Source organism: Cardiocondyla obscurior, linkage group LG22, assembly GCF_019399895.1.
Source record: "Cardiocondyla obscurior isolate alpha-2009 linkage group LG22, Cobs3.1, whole genome shotgun sequence".
Taxonomy (NCBI): Eukaryota; Metazoa; Arthropoda; class Insecta; order Hymenoptera; family Formicidae; genus Cardiocondyla; species Cardiocondyla obscurior.
This window is the reverse complement of record NC_091885.1, coordinates 4,300,481-4,321,193: the sequence shown is the minus strand read 5'-3', so window position 1 is coordinate 4,321,193 and position 20,713 is coordinate 4,300,481. Positions and strand designations below refer to the sequence as shown.

Here is a 20,713-nt window from a genome sequence, read left to right as displayed (position 1 = left end):
TTTGTGGACATGTTAGCACCACTGCCGACGTTTTCGGGATGCGTCTCCTGTTTCTTCTTTTCCTCTTCTTCTTAGTCGAGGTGTTGGATGAGGAAGTCTTCTTGCCTTCCACTTTGCCTCTTTTAATCCCAGGAGCTCCTTTAGTGATGGTACCTGGGGCTGAAGTTGAGGCAACAGGTTTCATTACCTGTTTATTCTTCCTAGCTGCATTCCTGCCGAGGACTTTTGTCCACGGCGTTTCCACAGGGTTGCTAGTCGATCCGCTGCACGTTTGCAGATTTTCCGATGGAGCTGGTGGCGCATCCTTCTTCTTCTTAGAAGGCTGAGCCTTGTTATTCTCAAGCGGAGAGACATTTGATGGTCCTTGGCCTTTGTTCTTCTTCGTCTTCTTAGACTTATCTTCTCTATTTTTCTCTTCGGGAACCGGGTGCTTCTTGGTGTGGTCTCTCAGGCCGGACACCATGGAAGTGCTTTCTTGGGCCCCGTTGGGAGATACTTGAGGAGAAAGTCGCTCCGTGAGAGTGGACATCATGTCCCTCATTTGGGCCTGCATCATTTTGGCAAACACCGCTAGCTTGCCATCAATAAGTTCTTCTAGGCCTTTATCCTTATTGGCCGCTTTGCGACGAAGAGTTGTATTCTTGCTCTTCAGAGTTTCTTCGTCGTCGTCGGTAAGTATCCGCGATTTGCCTTGTACGGGCGGCCTAATCGCCGGTGGCCACTCCTCCCGGGGTGGAAGCGTCACAGACGGAGGGGCTGGAACATGGCTTGATTCAGCTCCAGTATCCATCTCCATAGGTTCGTCCCTAACTTGATTGTTCCCAGATAAGGGAGACGTCATCGCAGTAGAGCGGACTCTGTCTAATTCTTCGCGTAGTTGCCTAACCTCGGCCCTTAACTGCTCGACCTCTTGAGCATCCGTGCTTTGCATTGGCAACACCTTACGCGTCATTGCGTCCGCGTTTATTTCTATCTTAAGGGCGGCTTCCCTTAAGATGCGTACAAAGCCGCCCTTTAAGTTGCTGGATTTTACAGCAACCTCCTCTATCTTCTTAGCTGTTTGCAGGATCTCTGCCGCCATGGCCTGTACTGGCAAACCGGCAGACTCCTGCTCTATCCTCTCTGCCATCTGGGAACGACGTTTCCCCTTATAGTCGGATGGGTCGTATCCGCCCTCCGCAATTTGCTTCATAAGCCTAATCTCGTCCTTGATAGATTCAAGCTCCTTAGTCTTTTCTTTGATGGCAAGAATTTCAACGCCTTTCCCAGTTACTATTGGGCGTCCACGTTTCTTCTTCTTTCCTTCGAGCATGTCTTCGAAGAAATTCTCCTCCGAGGAAGAGAGAGAACGGTCCGTGCGCGCCGTCACACGGCGGGCTTTAGCGTCAACTTCGCGATTTCTTCTTCTGGATCTCTTAGACGCTCCAGACGCAGTAGTGCGAATAGAGACGTCCGTGGCGTCAGATGAATCCAAATTGATGACGTCCGTGTCTCTGTTTTCGTCCATGCTTGCGTCTTCCACTGAAGATTGTTGCGGCGCGCTACGAGCATCATCCTCCGTTGCTGTTGTTGGGCAGGTTTCCGTCAGCGCAGTTGGCGGAGGAGAACCTGCACTTGGTCGAATAGTGCCAAAAACACCCGTTGATGTCGACGGCTGGTTCTTCTTAGTTGCCGCGCTGGGTCTTGTCCTACTCTTAGGACCAACCTTCCTTCTTGCTTTCTTGACGACTTCCATTCCAATAAGTCGTGGAAGCTTCAGAAATTCTCCATCGGTGTCCGTGCATGGAGCGGCTCTTCTGTTCGTTTCTCCCTCTGAGAGAGAAAGACCTCGATCCTCCTGGTCAGATCGAGCTTCATTTGTCGCAGGCGCATTGTCCACCAGCGCCCCTGCGGGGCAAGCGCTGGATCGCCCGTCGTTGGATGACGACATGGCAGGAGCCGGGACGGTACTCCCACCACGCCGGTCCCTGAGGGTCCGAATCCTCTGGGGCTGTAGAACTTCCTTCTTTTGGTCTGACATCTTCATGTTGTATCAAGGGTTGGTTTGTGTAGGGTTTTCCTTCCCCTAGGCCGATTGGGTGCCCGCCCTGCCGACTCCGACCTAGCCGCTTCCTTCTTTCTTCCAGAGACACGCCGCGAGCCCCGCCTCGGAATACGTCCGAGCGGCCCCGCGGCGGTCAAAACCTCCTCCCGGGGTGACCAGGCCCACCTCGGAAACTTCCGAGCGGCCCGAAACACCCCTACGTCATCCCTGGGGTGCCCAGCCCGCAGGCCGGAACACGCCCCCCCGGAGACCGTGGGGTCACACCCCCGGTGTGCAACTCCGGTGCGTATACTCGTACCCGCCCCAGGAACGCACCACGTACGCCCCGGAAACGGGTAGAGGTAATCCCTAACCTCGGCTGCGGGAGCACCCGCGTGCAATGCCTCAGAAAGGGATCTTCTCCCCTTGAACGGGAGGCCCCCTACCCAACCCCGGGTGGCATGGCGGGAAACCAATTCCCCTGCGGCCCCAGCCGGCCGGGATTTGCATTCCGGGTTACCTTCCCTTACCACCTTGGGGGGAATAAAACCCACCCTCTCGGCGAAGTGGTCGCCGGGCTCAGGCACCTCGGGACCGCCAAGTCCCGTACCACAGATCTACACCGTCCTAATAAAGGGACGGCCTCTGTGGCCCCTGAGGTTAACCTAACCTAACCTTTTTTTTTTTTTTTTTTTTTTTTAACGACGGGAAATGCCTTTACGCATCCCCCTGTTTGACTAGGGGGTATGTGGGCTCAGGTCTTACGGCTCGCTGACTCGAGCCTGCCTACCCACTAAAACCCGTCGGGAGCCTGTTTGCACAGGCTGGGACTACTCGGCGTTTGGGAACGGCTCGGGTACGCTAACATAACTTCCTTAGCCGTCCCCCGCCTTGACCCAAGGTCCCAGTCCTGGCCGCGCCCTTCCCTATTTAGCGGGAAAAGACACGGCGCCCAGCCGATGACATGGCTGGGCTGCCCTCCTTCCTACTCGGCTACAGAGGGGCTACCACCTCTGCAGCCGTACCTCTTACGTAAGAGGATGTCAGCGGCTGGGTTAAACACCAACCGCTGCCCCTCACTAAGTCCTAAAGGGAGGAAGAGAAGACGAAGACCCCTCACGCCAAAGCGAGCTATTGGGGCCCCGAACTCCTCTCCCTTTCCAAGGAGATTTCCACTCTAGTTCTGAAAAGAACTGGTTAGTTTATAGCCCTGAAAAGGGCTAGAAAAACCCGCGGCATTTGCCGCACGGCCTATGGGCCCTCCTACTCTCAAGTACAGAAGGGGAGAAGAGAATGTTTTCACTTCTCCCCCTTAGTCCTATCTAGGCCTTAAATGGGCCAAAGGTTTTGTCCTTCTCCTCAAACGAGGAGGGACACCTCCTCCGTCTCCTAGTGAATCCAGAGGGGCAACTTCGCCTCTCCGGACTCTCTCTTCTTCCTCCTTTGCGACAAAACTATGTCGCAAGGAGTAAATATCTCCCAATCTTCCTTTCCCTCGAGAACCTTAGGAATTAAGACCTCAAGGGAAAGATCGTTCCCAAACTTAGTGGTCAAGGCTCGGCGCTCTTCGGCGAAAGTTGGACATTCCGCCAGAGTATGTTGCGCCGAGTCTTGACTAGCCCCGCACTGGTGGCAGCACGCCGTGGGCTCACGACCAATTCGGCACAGATAATCCCCGAAACACCCATGTCCGGAGATCATCTGTGCCGACCTGAAGGTGAGGCGATAACACGCCCCACTTATCCACTCCCCTAACACCGGGGCTAATGCCCCTAATGTGCGGCGGGCTGGTGCACCTGACGCGCTAAGACTTGCGCGCCACCAGCCCAGCATATCATTTCTTGCCTGCTTCCTTAGGCGCGCCATAATGGCGGCTGTGGGGCAGAGTCCCCTCCTCTTCATACGGGAGACACGCTCATATACCTGAGCGCGCTCCCGAGCGAGCAACTCCAGCGGTGGGAGTCCAGCAAGCACCGTAGCGGCATCATGCGACACCGTACGGTAGCAGCGGGCGACTCGTATGGCCACTCCGCGCATGGTGCGGCGCAGAGTGGCAGTTGTGGCGCGATGACAGTGCGCTAAGTCGCCCGCAAAGATCGGTGCGCCGTACATAGCCACCGACTGTACGGTCGTCGCATAAAGACGCCGCACCCTTCCTGATGGGCCCCCAAGATTGGGCATTAGACGGCCAAGTGCCGCTGAGATCTTGCCCAATCTGGGGGCAAGTTGAGCGAAGTGCTCGCCGAATCTCCATTTGCTGTCCAGAATGAGCCCCAGATATTTAATATGGGGACTCACCTGAACAGCCGAACCACTCACCAAGATGGAGGAATGAGGAGGGGGAAGGGAATTCGCAGAGGCACCGCAAAACACTAGTGCCTCCGTTTTCTCCGGGGCCACCCTTAGTCCCATTCTGCGAACCGCCCCGACTACTGCCGCCACAGCCACTTCGCCCGTAGCCCGGGCCTCCCACCAGTTGTCACCCCGGGCCAGCACAAGTGTGTCATCGGCGTAACACACTGCGCTGCAACCCGGGGGAAGCGCAGTCCTAAGGACTCTGTCGTACGCGAGGTCCCAAAGCAGGGGGCCAAGCACAGACCCCTGTGGGACCCCGCGGTCTACCGTTCTGGAGACCCGCCTACCCTGGCGGTCCCTGTACTCCAGCGTCCTACCATCAAGGTAGGAACGCATTACTCGTTGGAGGTGATCGGGAACCTGGAAGTAATCTAACGCTTCCCCGATCACCCTCCACGGCAGGGTGTTGAAAGCATTTGTCACATCCAATGACACCGCTAACAACACCCCGCCATCCCTCGTAGCAGCTTCCGCCAGGGCTCTAACGCGTGAAATCGCGTCAATCGTTGAACGCCCCGGACGGAAGCCGTATTGCTCCTCGTGGAGTCCATTCTCCCGACCTGCCAGATGCTGGACGAGGCGGGCAGCGATAATTCGCTCCAATAACTTCCCGACCTCGTCCAACAAGCAGATTGGTCGGTACGAGGAAGTACCCCGGGTTTGCCGGGCTTAGGAATCAAAGTGAGAAGGGCTTTCTTCCAAGCCCGGGGAAAGACTCCCTCCCGCAGACATGCATTAAATACTTGCCCAACCTGTTTGGGCAATACTTTTCCGGCCGCCAAGGCCACAACTTTACCGGGGACGCCGTCAGGACCCGGTGCCTTATTAGCCTTGAGTCTCCTGACGGCGCCGATCAGCTCCTCTTCTGAAATCTCCCACTCTTCTTGCCATTGAAGGTCCCCTTCGGTTTGGGAATAACAGGTCCCTCATTTGGTGGAAATAAAGTATTCACCACCCCTTTAAAACTGGGGGCTAACTGCTCTGTCACGGGAGGCGCCCAAGATCGAAGCTTGCCCAAAACTATTTTGTATGGGCGCCCCCATGGATCCTCTTCCAATGTTTGAAGGAGTTCGTCCCAAGCTTTGGCCTTGGCAGCCGCAATGGCAGCCTTAAGTTTTCCGCAAGCCTCCCTGTAGTCAGCATACCTGCTGGCTATGATCTCGGGAGACCGTCCTCGAGAACGCGCGCGTGTAAAGCCACGTCTATTGTGGACGGAGGCACGTCTAAGTTCGGCGATTTCTTCCGTCCACCAATATGCAGCACGATGGGGTTTAGAGGGAGTGGCCCTAGGCATAGACGCCTCACAAGCGTCAGTAAGTGTACGTCTAAGCCACTCAACTCCTTCGTGCGCCGATAACCCCGCCGGATTTTGCGACCAAGTCGCAGCTTCCAGTGCGGCCTCCAATTGGCCACACTCCAATTTCTTAAGAGCCCATCTTGGTCGTCCCCTGTTGACGAACCGTCGGGCTCTTACATTCCGCAGAGTGGTGCCGAGAGACATTTGGATGTATAAGTGATCCGAAAGCGTCTCCTCGTCCACCACCTGCCAACCTGACACCAATGCGCGCGCGGAGGGAGATATCCAAGTCAGATCAACTATTGATTCACCCCACGCAACGCAAGTACTAACAGCTCCCTCATTGGCAAGAAGGAGCCCCAATGCTGCCGCCCAATTAACCAGGGCTTCACCCCGACGATCAGACCTCGGGGAACCCCATGCGACGTGTTTCGCATTGAAGTCCCCCGCTATTAACACTTGCCCAGATAAACAGGACCTCAAGACCGAGCCTAAGATCTCTAATCGATCCTCAAAATCAGAAAAGGACAGTGAGGGGGAGATGTAGACGCCAACGATGGTAAACTTTCCCCACTTAACCCCTACGTATCCATCTCCTTTTCCCCATAAAGTACAGAGAGGAGAGATGTTATGCCATGTAATGGCAACCAAGCCGCAGTTATCACCCACCCAGCGGGGTGACCGGGCGGAACGGGTGTGGCTCCGCAGCTACGCCAATACATGAGCCACGGGCCGCCACGCTGTGGACAAACAAGTCCTGGGCACGGCGGGCATGGTTCAGATTGGCCTGGAGGATTATGGCGGTGAAAGCGAGGCCGTTGCAGCCTCCTCCAGGCTGTTACTTCCTTCGGCCAATGTAATAACCATTGGCTCTTTGCTACTTTGTTCCAATGGAACTTGTCCGTCTACCTCCATGGCAGTGGTTACAGAAGAAGTCCTTATACTCGGACTTTTGTCCGGAAACACTATTTTGCCTGCTTTGGACTTCGCAGGACATGCACGTCCGCCCAATCTGTGGTTTGAAGGTCTCCCCACCTTCTTACAAACAGGGCAGACTGCGGGGGACGTGCAATCAGCTACCTTATGCCCGGAAGAACCACAGCGGAAACAATTTCCACTGCGATCTTCTTTACAAGGGCATCTCTGGCGTACGTGGCCCGACTGCAAACACCTAAAGCATTGCAGCGGGCGCGCCGCTAACAACTCAACTCTGGCCTTAGTCCAGCCAACCTGTACCCGACCTTCAGAAGCCAATTTGTTGGCAGCGTGAAGCGGGCACTGAACCCAGACGGTTCTAAGACCGTCACCTGAGAGGCGAAGTACGCCTAACTTAAATTGCGTAGGCTGGCAAGACGTAGCACCAGCCAACGCATCCATCACCTCCTGTGCAGTAGCGGAGTCATCTAACCCGCGTATTCTAATCTCCGCCATCTTAACGGGTCGCTGGATTGTGACCCCCTCTAATCCTTCCAGGGCCTTAGATAATTCTTGAGCCAATACATCCGCCTTCTGCGAACCTTCGGGGCCAGAGACCTCATACATTTGGGCCCCAGTTGCAGCCCTTCTAGGCCTTACCTGACTAATTCCCAGACTGGCCAGATCAATTTTGCTCTTGGCCAATCTAAGGACATCGCCGCTTTTGTCTGGAGGGCAGTTTATTACAACCGCCGCTGCCCGCGGAGGTTTCCGCTTGTTCGCTGCCTTCTTTTTTCCGGCAGATTTAACAGGGGCGTTGGAATTCCCCTGTTTCCGTCCCACAGGTGTCCTTGAAGATTTCCTGGCCTTCAAGGTCTTCTTTTTATCTTCTACGGAAGAAGAGATGGTCGTCTTCTTCCTCGCCTTCCTTCCGACCACCGCAGTCCATGACTCGGTTGACCGAGTAACAGCGCTGGTTTCCGCGCTTTCGCCTGATGTCTTCTTCCTAGAAAGAGATACTGGCGGAGGCATCCGGGACCTATCTTTATCTCGGTCTGCCTTCCCACTTGTCTCAGCTGTAGAGCCACTCTTCTTTCCTGACTTCTCCGACGCAGGTTGCGGAGCTGATACGGAACTCTTCTTAGTACCGCCTTTAGAAGGCTTTTGCCTTCCAGAGGAGAGGGGAACAGCAGAGATCTCTGTCTCGGCTTCCATACCGTCAAAGTTTGGATTCGAAGTACCAAAGTTTGGAACTAATGAGCCAAATTTCTTCTCGCACCATTTATTAAATAGGCCGTCAAAGCGCTTAAGTAACGCTTCTTCAGCCTCTTCCATTGTTGGAGAAGTATTCCTCGTTGCTCTCGATCTGAGAGTTCGTGATGTACTCGGCACATCACGCAAGTCCTGGGCTGGAAGCTCCGCTGCTCTTGACCTAAGGCTTCGAATCTCTTCCTTGAGATTTCGGATTTCCTTTTTGGCTTCTTCCAGCTCTTTTACTAATGTAAAAGACTCCGAAACAACTTCTTGTGCCGGCCTCCTGGCCGATTTAGAAGCCATAATGGCAAGACTAGCACTTGTCTTGCAGGCTGCAGTCTTCAACTCTTTTATAAGAGTGCCCTTAAGGCCTTTGGAGACACATGCCACCTTTATCACTTGATTCATGGCCTCAAAGGCCCTCGCAGTTAAATCTTCAGAGAGCTTCTCTAAGGTCCTCCATATACCGCTCGATCATGTTATCCGTGGATACACGGATTTTTTCCGGCAACGAGCTAGAAGGGTCAAGTATCCTCTTGGTTTCCTCGAGGTCAGACATCTTCTTCTCAGCCTCCACTAGACGTAGCTTGGCGGACGCCAATCCTACGTATTCTCCCGTAGTGGGAGGACGTCCCCTTTTACGAGTACTCATGGTGGACAAATCAAAGTCCACCGAGGAGTCGTCTTCAACATCCGTAACACATATCGTGTCGGATTGTATGTCCGTCGTGGCATTGGACATTATAGAGGGCGTGGGTGAACTTGCCCTTGACGTTCTCAACCTCTCGACTAAGGGAGCTAAATAAGGTGACGTCCTCATCGCATCCCTCTTTGTGCTCGCTGGACCAGGCCTCTTGGCCTTTCCAAGGCTCGAACCACCTATCATCGCAGACGCTATTTCCTCTGTTGCCCCTGCGGGGCAAGCAACAGATGGCCCATCATGTGATGACGACGGGAGGGGAGCTGGGACAGCACTCCCCTCGCGCCGACTCCTGAGGGTCCGGTCCCCCTGGAGTGGTAAGTCTTTCTTATTTTGGGCCGACATTTTCATAGTTCAAAATAAGGTGGTTTGTATAAGGTTTGCTCCCCTAGGCCGGTTGGGTGCCATCCCTAACGACCCCGGCCTGGCCGACTCCTTAAACTCGCGGCGCGTGGGCCCCGCCTCGGAATATGTCCGAGCGGCCCCACGCCCGCCCACACAGCTCCGAAGAGCACAGGAACAGAAAGGAAGGAAGGAAGGAAAGGAAGGAATAAGAGAAAAACAAAAAATACAAAAAACAAAATAAACATAATAGAACAAAACAAAAAAAAAAAACCCCTTAAACCCCCCAAAACCCTCCCCCCATAACCCCCCATTCCCCACACCTTGCCGGAGGGAGGTCTTAGACCATCCCCTAACGACCCCGGCGGGCCGGGCGTTTGAATTCCGGGTCGCCATCCCTTACCACCTTGGGGGGAATAATACCCACCCTCTCGGCAAAGTGGTCGCCGGGCTCAGGGAACACCTCCGGGAACGCCAAGTCCCGTACCGCGGATCCCAGCCCTGAGAAGGACTGTTCACCGCGGCCCCTGAAGGTTTGTACCTCCCACGGCTCGAGTACATGCTGTACTCGAAGTGCAATGCCAGGGAGGTACTGTGCGCTCTTAGTAGGATCGAACCTCCCCGCCGGGCCCTCCCCGGGACTAAGTCCCAGGTACTGCCCCAGCGGATCGTTGATTCGATCCCTTAAGCCCTCTCACCACGACAAGGTGGCGCACAACGAGAGGGAACCTAACCTAACCTAACCTAACCTAACCTAACCTAACCTAACCTAACCTAACCTAACCTAACTTAACCTAACCTAACCTAACCTAACCTAACCTAACCTTTTTTTTTTTTTTATAGTGGGGGAATGCCTTTACGCATACCCTCTCCCTTGGGGAAGAGGGTTATGTCGAGCTCAGGTCTTACGCCGCGAGGCTGCCCACTACCGACTAAACCCCCACTGTTGGCCTGCTTGGCGCTTTGACTTTGGAGAGATGCTAGGAATTGCAAGTGCATAACATCTAGCATCTCTCGGCGCCGACCCACTCGTTGGACTGAGTGGGTCCCCCGCACCGTCTCCTCTTTGTGGCTAAGGAGACGGGGCCCGCCAGTTTTTATGTGATGGCGGACCGGCCTTCTCTTGGAGCCAGCTCCAACTTCCAACCTAATTATAGAAGAACGGAAGAAATACCCCATTTCTTCCGTCTTCCACTATAAACTGCTCGACGGGGAAAGGACTTAGTGTATGTCCCTTCCCCGGAGCCGTCATCTAGGTGACGATGCAAGCATCGACACCTGAACAGAGGCGGGCGTTGCAGAAACATTGTTATTTCTGATGTGTCCGCCTCTTAAGTTGGGGTTAACACCCCCTACTCGGCCGGGTCGACCCGGTATATTAGGGGCATTTTGCCGAACAGACGGCGTACTATTTTTGCCCTCCGACGGGCTGCCCTGTCTAATTCTTTCGGCCTCCTCCTTCTTCCGCATTACACACGTGCAGAAGAAGGAGAAGGCCTTCCATGCCTCTTCATTATCTATTATGGCCGGGATTACTGATGTCATTGTGAGATCCTGGCCTAAACTTTCATTAACTCCCCTCTTTCCACCGCCCAAGCATCACATTCTGCCAGAGTGTGTTGGGCGGTGTCCTGAGGAAAGCACACCGTACAGTGATAACACGCCCCGTGAGGGTCCCTCCCAATGCGACGCAGGTATGCGGCAAAACAGCCGTGACCAGAAATTATCTGCGTCACATGGAAGGGATATCCTTTGCCCCAGCGACGATCTAACCACTGAGGCAGCACGGGGCGTATACTATCAATGACTCGCCGCCCCATTATATTGGAGCCGGCGAGTCTTTCTTTCCACTTCTTTACAGACTCCTTCCTATGAAGGAGTCTGACCTTCTGCTTAATGCGGGAGTAACTTCTCTCCCCCATCTTTAATAGCACGTAGCCGGCGATACGTACTTTGATGTTCGAGGGCCGTAATGTCTATAGGGATCAGCCCAGCCAAAACACTTGCCGCCATTCTAGCAACGGTCCGGTATGCCCTTGCTACTCTGACGGCCATGGGGTGAAATGCGGCTTCAAGTGTCACCCTTCTTCTTTTGTTGGCCGCCAGTGCATCAGCCCACACTGGGGCAGCGTAGAGGGCAATCGACCGGACCGTATTTGCATACAAGCGCCGGGCTGCCCCCTCAGGCCCGCCGAGATTCGGAAGTATACCTCTTAATGAGGTAGAACGCTCCCTAACTCGGCGGGCTATCTCCTCAAAATGGCCCTCAAAACACCACCTACCATCCAGTATTAGTCCCAGATATTTAATCCGAGAGCTAATACTAATTTTTTCGCCGGCTACGGCAATCTTCATCTCCTGTGGCGGCGGCCCAGATCTTCTGTTATAGAAAAATAATGCCTCTGTTTTAGCCGCCGCCACTTTAAGTCCCATTCGCCTTATAGAACTAACAACCGCCTGCGCGGCTATTTCTCCTCTGATGGCGGACTCCTCCCAGCCACTTCCCCGGCTAATATTATAGTGTCATCTGCGTAGCAAACAACATGACAGCCGGGGGTAAGGCCGTATGCACTGTGTTGTACCCCATATTCCAGAGCAATGGCCCCAATACTGAGCCTTGGGGTACTCCACAGTGCAGCTCCCTGTCCCTAATTCTCCCGTTTCTATCCTGGAACGTGACCCATCTATCATTTAAATAGTCGCTCACAACGGCGACAAGGTAAGACGGAACCCGATGCCGTTGGAGCGACTCTCTTATTTGCTTCCAAGGGAGGGTGTTAAATGCATTGGATATATCAATTGATATTCCAAGCATCACCCCCCCCTGGGACGTTACCTGTTCAGAGAGAGACCGGACACGTAGAATTGCATCAACTGTTGACCGGCCCTCTCTGAATCCAAACTGGGCCACGCTCAGATTGGGACCTACCCGGGACAGGTGTCGGACGAGGCGGTTAACTATAATCCTTTCGTATATCTTGCCAGCCTCGTCCAACAGACATATTGGCCTGTATGCCGATGGGAGTCCGCCTCTTTCCCGGTTTTTGAAGGAGAACCAATTTGGCTCTTTTCCACACCGGGGGAAAGACGCCGCCACGCAGGCAACTGTTAAATATCTTTCTGAGGTGCTCTCCCAGGAATTCCATGGCCAGAGTCCATACTTTCTTTTGAATGCCGTCTGGTCCAGGGGCGGTATTGCCTTTTAGACCTCTTTTGACGGCATTCATAAACTCATCCAAAGTTATCTCTACATCCGCGGACCACTCGACCGGCTCAGTGTTCTCAACGTCGGCATTCTCTGTCTCATTATTTACTGGAAACAGGGTGCCAATTACATGCTCAGCAAACGCCGGTTCGAGCGTCCGCAGAACAGGGGGCGCAGCTGGTCGAAGTTTCTTCGTCACTATCTGGTAAGCGCGCCCCCATGGATCTTCGTCAAGACTTTGGATGAGTTCCTCCCAGGCTCTGGCCTTAGATAAGGCTATGGCCTTCCGGAGAGCACTTCTTGCTTCTCTGTATAAACAGAGAGCCTCTTCTCTTCGAGCCATATTGGCTCTACTCCGCGTGACCATTCGCATACAGCGGATAGCCTCACGCCGGAGATCTGCAATTTCGTCAGTCCACCAATAAGTGGACCGACGAGGCGCGCGGCTCACTTGAGGCATAGACGCATTACACGCGTCAGTCATTGCCTCGATAAGCCATTGTATCTCCTGCATAGGGGAGATATTTTCAGTAACAGCCTCGTTACTACTGTCTCTAAACCAAAGAGCCGCGATGATCGAGGCCTTAAAAGCCTCCTCATTTATTTGCCGAAGCGCCCATCTATTCTCGGGGCGGCACTTTCTGTTCTGCGTGAAAGTGAAGGGAATCCCAAGCTCGATTGTAATATAACGATGATCAGACAAGTGCTCGAGATCCCCTTCTACTTTCCATTCTCTAATTAAGCGTGCGGCCGTAGGTGAAGCCCAGGTTAGGTCAATAATTGACTCTCCCTGAGGCCGCACGCATGTAGCTTCATTTCCTCTGTTAATGAGGATGAGGTTATGAAGCGCCGCCCATTCTTCTAATATTTCACCCCTGGTTCCAGTTCGACGTGAACCCCACGTTCGGGACCAGGAGTTGAAATCTCCAGCAACAATAATAGGGGAGGCTCGGAGACGCCCTATGCAATCTCCTATGTCCCGCAACCATTTCTCAAAGTCCGCCAGGGTACCCGAGGGAGGTAAATATATTCCTATCACCACTACAGGCCCCCAGCGGACGGCGACGTAATGTTCGCCACTTTCTAAGCGACTGCAGGGCAGCGCGCTCTCCCACCACTTCCAAGTGATTGCCACTGAGCCAAGGGTATCTCCAGCCCAACAAGGGTTATTAGGGGGAATTCTATATGGCTCAGCGGCAATTCCCAAACTGTAGCCACGTTCCGCGAGGGTTTGTAGGAAAAGATCCTGTGCCCACGGCCGTGGCCTAAATTAGCTTGGAGAAGGCGTGGAGACATTATTTAGCATCTCCATGACCTTCCTCCGTAGGTTCCACCTCCATGGCCTCCTGTTCTCCCCTTGTCGGGAGTTGTTGTACAGGCCTTTGAGTGATCGGTTTGTCCACTCTTCCTTTCCTCTTTCTAGAAGTGCACTTGGCACTGCCCAAGATATGATCTGCCTTTCTATTCAAGTCCCGACAGACCGGACATTTAGGCGAAGAAGAACAGTTCCTTGCTATATGCCCCGATTCTCCACAACGGTAACAACAACCGGATCTATCTTGAGAATCGGGACATTTTCCAGCCACGTGCCCTTTTTCTAAACATTTGTAACAACGGAGGGGCGCGCGTCTAAGAGTTCAACTCTGATGCGAGTCCACCCAACATCGAACGACCCCCTCCGTTGCCCTTTTAGCCGCTGCAATGGGGAGTTTGATCCACAAAGTCCCCAAACCACCGGGAGGTCTTCGTATGTCTCCTGTGGTTATTTCTCTGGTGTGGCAGCCTCCTTTTTCTGCAACAGCTGTCACTATTTCTTCCTTACTCAAGGAAGGTTCGAGGCCTTTAATTCTTATTTCCGCCATTAAACATGGGCGGCTAACACGAACATTTTTGCCACCAAGGACTTCTTTGATTCTTGATGCTAAAGCATCGGCCTTAGAATCATTTGAAGTCCCTGAAACTTCTATAAGGAAGGCCCCAGACGCAGTAAATCTTGTCTTAACTTTCTCGGCAATTCCAACTTCATTGAGCTGAATCTTCTGTCTCACTTCCTTCATAATTTCTGAGTATTGGCCTTCAGGGCAGTTCAACACAACCGCAGAGGACCTGGGCACTCTTCTTCTTGGCTTCTTCTTCTTTTTCTTTTCCCCTCTTCCCTCCTTTGTGGCCATTTTAGCCGCAGAAGGAAGAGAAGGAAGAATATCTTTCCCCATCTTCTTAGATTGGGTATTATTTTTCTTTCTTCCACCTCCAGATTTTTGTTCTGGGATGGAAGAAGATGAACCACCTTCTTTGGCAGTTTTCTTTGCTGCTCGCCGTCCAACGACCTGAGACCATTCAGACTCCTTTGTCGACGATACAGCAGAAGATTTTTCAGCGGAGATATGTTTAACCGCTGACTGTCTTGTAGAAGGAACATTTTCCTTTTCACTGACTTTACTCTTGCCAGCAGACGAGGAAGCGCAGGAGATTTAGTTCTCCTATTTGCCTTCCCTTTGTTTCCTTTGGCACCCCACCGGGAACCGGGCGCTCCGTGGAAACGCTTTTTATAGCGTCCACATTTGGGGTGTTATTCCGGGCCCCAGTGGAAGTGCTTTGGGGAACAACCTGTTTGGCGAAGGTTGCTATCATGCCACCTATCTCCTTTCGTATCTCTTCCGCAAAGAATGAAAGCCTTTTTTCGATCAGGCTCTCAATATCTTTTATAGATTTCACAGATGGAGTGTGAGTCTTGGCTATCTCAATACTGGTTTTATCAGAAAGAACCAGGCGGCGTCCTTTAATTGGCGGTCTAACTGCCGGCGGCCAATCTTCTTTAGATGATAATACTTCCTTGAAAGAGAGAGGCTCACCGGCCTCAATCACTTCCATTTCTACATCATCCATTTCCTCACTTATCGCCTTTTGCGTTTTAAGTGGAGGAGGCATATATTCTGCATCTCTGGATGCCTTGAGTTCCTCGATTTCTTTTCGCAAAGACGCAGCTTCAACTTTAAGTCTTTCGACCTCAGATTGGTCAACTTTCTGACCTTTAGTCTCTGTGAGGGGCGCTTTACATACTAGAGCATCTGTCCCTACTTTGATCTTGAGGGCCGCTTCTCTTAAAATTCTTACGAATCCGCCCTTCAAATTGGTGGACTTTTTAGCCACTTGTTCAACCTGTTGGGCGGTTCGCAGAACCTCGGCAATTATGTCTCGAGAAGGAAGGTTAGACATTTCTTCTCCAAGTCTTTCCGCCATTTTTGAGCCTTTTTTGCCCTCAAATTCGGAAGGGTCATAATTACCCTTCGCAATTTCCTTCGCAGTTTTAATTTCTTCGCGAATCCTTCCTAATTCCTCTTTTGCTGCTTTTATAGCAAGGATCTCAACCCCTTTACCTGTTACTATGGGGCGTCCACGTTTTTTCTTTTGGCTCTCAAATAAATTATCTTCTGATGAAGAAAAAGAGCAGTCCATTCGTGTCATGACTCGGCGAGCCTTTGAGTCGACTTCGCGAGTATTTCTTTTCCTCGTTCTTTTTGATGCCCCTGACGCAGTAGTGCGAATAGAAGCATCTGAAGCGTTGGAGGAATCCAAACTTATAACGTCGGTGTTGGCGTTTTCGTCGCAAAACGCATTGTCTGCGGATGTTTGCAGCAACGCGCCTCGAGCGTCATCCTCTGTTGCCGTTGTCACACCAGCTTCTGATTGCGCAGCTGGTGGTGGAGAACCCGCATGTGGCCTTATTTGTTTAAAAGAAATCGCCGATGTCATTGGCAGATTTCTATTTGTTGCCTGGCCAGTCTGCGTCCTACATTTAGGGCCTACTTTCTTTCTACCCTTCGCTTTTTTAACAATCTCCATTCCGATTACTTGAGGGAGTTTCATATACTCCCCGTCTGTATCGGTGAATGGAGCAACATTCTCAGCCAATTCTTCGTCTAAGAGATAATGGCCTCGATCCTCGTAATCGGATCGGTCTCTGTTCATCGCAGAGGCATTTTCCCCGGCTGCCCCTGCGGAGCAAGCAGCCGGTAGCCCGTCGTACGATGACGACGAAGGGAGAGCCGGGACGGCACTCTCCCTCCGCCGACCCCTGGCCGTCCGAACGACCTGGGATGGTAGTGGTTCTCCTTTATTGCTACTCATATCCATGTTTAGTTATAAAATGGTTTGTGTAGGGTTTTCCTTCCCCTAGGCCGGTTGGGTGCCATCCCTGACGACCCCGGCCTGGCCGACTCCTTAAACTCGCGGCGCGTGGGCCCCGCCTCGGAATATGTCCGAGCGGCCCCACGCCCGCCCACACAGCTCCGAAGAGCACAGGAATAGGAAGGAAGGAAGGAAGGAAAGGAAGGAATAAGAGAAAAACAAAAAATATAAAACAAAATAAACATAAAAACACAAAACAAAAAATCCCTTAAACCCCCAAAAACCCTCCATAACCCCCCATTCCCCACACCTTGCCGGAGGGAGGTCTTAGACCATCCCCTAACGACCCCGGCGGGCCGGGCGTTTGAATTCCGGGTCGCCATCCCTTACCACCTTGGGGGGAATAATACCCACCCTCTCGGCGAAGTGGTCGCCGGGCTCAGGGAACACCTCCGGGAACCAACCTAACCTAACCTAACCTAACCTTTTTTTTTTTTTTTTTTTTTTACGACGGGAAATGCACTCTTTACGCATCCCCCTTTTTCTCTGGGGGGGTATGTGGGGGTCGGGTCTTATGGCTCGCTAGTCGAGGCCTGCCCACTACCCACTAAAACCCGTCGGGGCTCTGACCCAGTGCGTTTTCCTTGAGGGGAGACCGAGGATGCACAGAAGTATAACTTCTCGGTCCCCTCCGCACTTGCATCTCGGCGGATGCTTCTTCTTAGCGAGTTTGTTTTCTCGCTAGGGTCGCCTCTTACTCTACTCCTTGATTCGGAGGAGTTTATCTCCTTTTTGACTTCTCCGTGGAATGTCTATTACTTACGGGGAGGGGGATGTTGTTGTCCCTCCCCGACTGTGTCAACTTAGTGTCCTGGCCCTTGGTCTAGACGCCAAAGGGCTCAAGGACACGTTGTGAGTGCCCGGTTGGGCTGATGGCTGGGAAGAGGGAGGATTATTCCTCGGACTTCTTCCACCGATGGCCCGACTGGTGGGCGCTCTTGGGCGCGGTCTTGATCTCAAGACCCGCGTACTCGCAGGTGGCGTTAATGCCTGGGCGGGAGTCATGCAGGAAGTTGTGGCCGAGGGTTGGCCAGTCCCGATGATTGCCGCCCGCGTTGCTTCTTGATGGAGCGGACTGTGGATGCCGCTCTCTTTCCCTCTCTGCTTCTGTCTTGCGACGCATGACCGCACTGCAGAAGTCCATGAAGGCTCTCCAGACGTTGTCCTCGTACACCGCAAGCTCGATGATGGTAGGCAGGGATAAGTCCGGTCCCAACACGTTCCTCAAGACCTGCCTCTCCTCCGTCCATGCCGGGCACACTTCAAGAGTGTGCTGGGCGTCGTCAATACTGTCATCGCAATGATGACATGCTGTGGATGCCTCTTTCCCGATCCTATGTAGATAGGAGGAAAAGCATCCGTGGCCCGTGATTATTTGCGTCGTCCAGAAAGATGTGACGCCTTTCCAGCCGCAACGATCCACCCAGTCCTCCATGACTGGGAGGATGGCGGACAGCGTACGCTGGCCGAAGTTGTGAAGGCCGGTGAGTCTGTCCTTCCACTGGCCCACAGTTATGACTCTGTGTCGCCGGCGTAGACGTTTCTTCATCCCAGCTGTGGGCGTGATCCCCCTAGATTTGAGGATTTGTAGATCCTTGTATACTCGATGATACTCCGCAGCGGTGATGTCCACAGGTGGAAGGCCAGCCAGGAGTGCTGCTGCCGGGCGGGCAACGGTCCTATATGCCCGTGCGGTCCTGATAGCCACCTGATGAAAGGCAGCCTCCAAGTTCTTCTGACTCTTTTTGCACGCCGCTAAGTCTTCGGCCCAGACAGGGGCGGCATATAGGGCGATTGAGCGAACGGTGTTCGCATATAAACGCCTCGCTGCGCTGCTTGGGCCTCCGATATTTGGAAGAATCCCACGCAGAGAGGTGGACTTCTCCCTAACTCTCTCCCCAATTCTTTTAAAATGTGGGCCAAAAGACCATTTATGGTCTAAAATGAGGCCCAAGTACTTTAAGTTCTGGGCGATCTGGATTCTGGCCGCACCCACCAAGATTTGTGAAGATGGTGGAGGCTGGGGGCCACCTGTTTTCCCAGAGAATATAATGGCCTCTGTCTTCTCATGGGCCACGTGGAGGCCCAGTTTCTGGACGGTGCGGAGTACGGAACTAGCCGCTATCTCTCCTCTCGTTCTTGCTTCTGTCCAATCTTCTCCCCCCGACAGGATGAGCGTGTCGTCAGCGTAACACACAACTCCGCAGTGGGGGGGAAGCGCCGATGAAAGGACCGTGTCGTATCCTATGTTCCATAGGAACGGGCCGAGGACGGAGCCTTGGGGTACGCCACGTTGTAAGCTCCTCTCCTGGACTTCACCGTTGTGGTCGGTGAAAGTAAAGTACCTATTATGTAGGTAACTTCCTAATATGTCCCTTAGATATTTTGGGACTCGATGCCGACTGAGGGCCGCTCTAATGGTTTCCCAAGGAAGAGAGTTGAACGCATTAGAGACGTCAATGGATGTTGCAAGCGTAACTCCCCCTGAAACATATTCTTCCGTGAAGTTCCTCACCGCTGTGATGGCGTCCACCGTTGAAAGGCCGGCTCTAAAGCCGAATTGATTTCGGCTGATATTTACGCCTTCTTTCCCAAGGTGCTGAACGAGGCGATTCACTATAACTCTTTCAAAAAGTTTCCCGGCCTCGTCCAGCAAGCAGATCGGGCGATATGCCGAAGGAGAGTCTTCCGGTTTGCCCTGTTTACGTAGCAGGACTAACTTTGCCCTTTTCCATGGAAGCGGAAAGGCACCACGTCGTAGACAGCTATTAAATAGCTGTATTATGGAGCCTTGAAGATTTTTCAAGGCTAACTTCCAAACCGCTTTAGGCAGGCCGTCCGGGCCCGGTGCGGTGTTTCCTCTGAGGCCTCTTTTGGCCGCATGGAGAAACTCTTCTTCACTTATCTCTAAGGCCTCATTCCAGTCCAGATCCGCAGATTGAAGGTGGACTCGACCTTCTTCGCGGGTGTCCGGAGGGAAAAGCTTGTTGATAACTTCTTTGAGGAACTGGGGATCCAGTACTTCTGTGGTTGGAGGCGCCATCGGCCTAAGTTTTTTGCATACAATCTTGTACGCACGACCCCACGGGTCGTCATCTAGGGCCTCGATCAGTTCTGTCCACGACTCTTCTTTGGCCTTGCGAATGGCCGTCCGTAGTGTTTTTCTGGCTTCTTTATAGATCGCCATAGCTTCGGCTCTTCTTTCTTGATTATTGCGGCTACGAGTGACTCTTCTATTAGCCTTAATGGCTTCTTTTCGTAGCGCCGCAATGTGATCTGACCACCAATACGCTGATCTTCGAAAGCGGTGTCTTACCCTCGGCATAGACATGTCACAGGCGCGTGTGACTGTCTCTGTGATCCACTGGAGTTGGATTTCGGGATCTTCTTCTTCTTTCGGCAGATCGCTGGTGAAAAGAGAAGCCGCGATGGAGGCTCGGAAAGCGTCCTCGTCCAACTTCCGCGTTGCCCATCTGCGTTCGTCTCCTGGTCGACGGGAAGTCGATCTCAGAGACGCCAAAGACATCAGGATATACCGATGATCGGAGAGGTGCTCCATGTCTATGGACACCTTCCAGTCAGACACCATGCGTGCCGCCGCAGGGGATGCCCACGACAAGTCGATGATCGACTCTCCCTGCGGGCGGACACATGTGGACGTGTTGCCCCTATTCAAGAGGACTAAGTCCATACTTGCGGCCCAAGCCTCGACAAGGCGGCCTCTTGCGTTGGTGCGTGCCGAGCTCCAGGTTGTACTCCACGCGTTGAAGTCTCCCGCCACGATGGTCGGTGAGTTCCTCAGGTGTCTGATGTACACCGCCATGTCGTCCAGCCATTTCTGGTACTCCTCAATGGTGCCTGAAGGCGGAAGGTAAGTACCGATGACGATCGTTGGCCCCCATCTAGCTGCGACGTAATGTTGTCCTCGCTCCAGCGGGGCACACGAGGGGGTGCCCGGAATCCATCTCCATGTGAGTGCTACCGATCCTAGCTCGTCTCCAGTCCAGCAGGGGTGGTCCTTGGGAACGTAGTTCGGCTCGGCGACTACTGCGAAAATCATCTTCTGCTCCGCCATCGTATGCAGGAGCAGGTCTTGAGCGCCCTTAGAGCGCCCGACGTTTGCCTGAATAAGGCGTAGGGCCATTTACAAATAGCCGACTTGCCCCTCCTCCGGGGGATCGATCTCCATTGACCCTTCGCTGAATTTTCCAGCTGTGGGTCTCTTGGCCCGTTGTGGAAGAGGCGGTGGGTTGGTGTTGTCCACTTCTGCGACGTCTCTTCTTCCCTTCCGTATTTGAGTCGTGCATTGCGCGCTACCAAGTACGTGGTTGGCCTTCCTGTTGAGATCCGAACAGATGGGGCACTTTGGAGGGGCCCTGCACATCTTGGCAAAGTGTCCTTGCTCTCCACAACGGTAACACCTGCCAGATCTGT

At 53.2% G+C, this 20,713-nt stretch overlaps 1 protein-coding gene across 1 annotated transcript; it reads right to left on the bottom strand.

The window, feature by feature from the left end:
- Positions 1–6,470: 6,470 nt before the first annotated feature.
- Positions 6,471–8,252, bottom strand: LOC139110912 (uncharacterized). The gene has a single exon (XM_070670875.1). It carries the CDS (start codon positions 8,250–8,252, stop codon positions 6,471–6,473), a length of 1,782 nt encoding a protein of 593 aa, XP_070526976.1.
- Between the last annotated feature and the right edge of the window lie 12,461 nt (positions 8,253–20,713).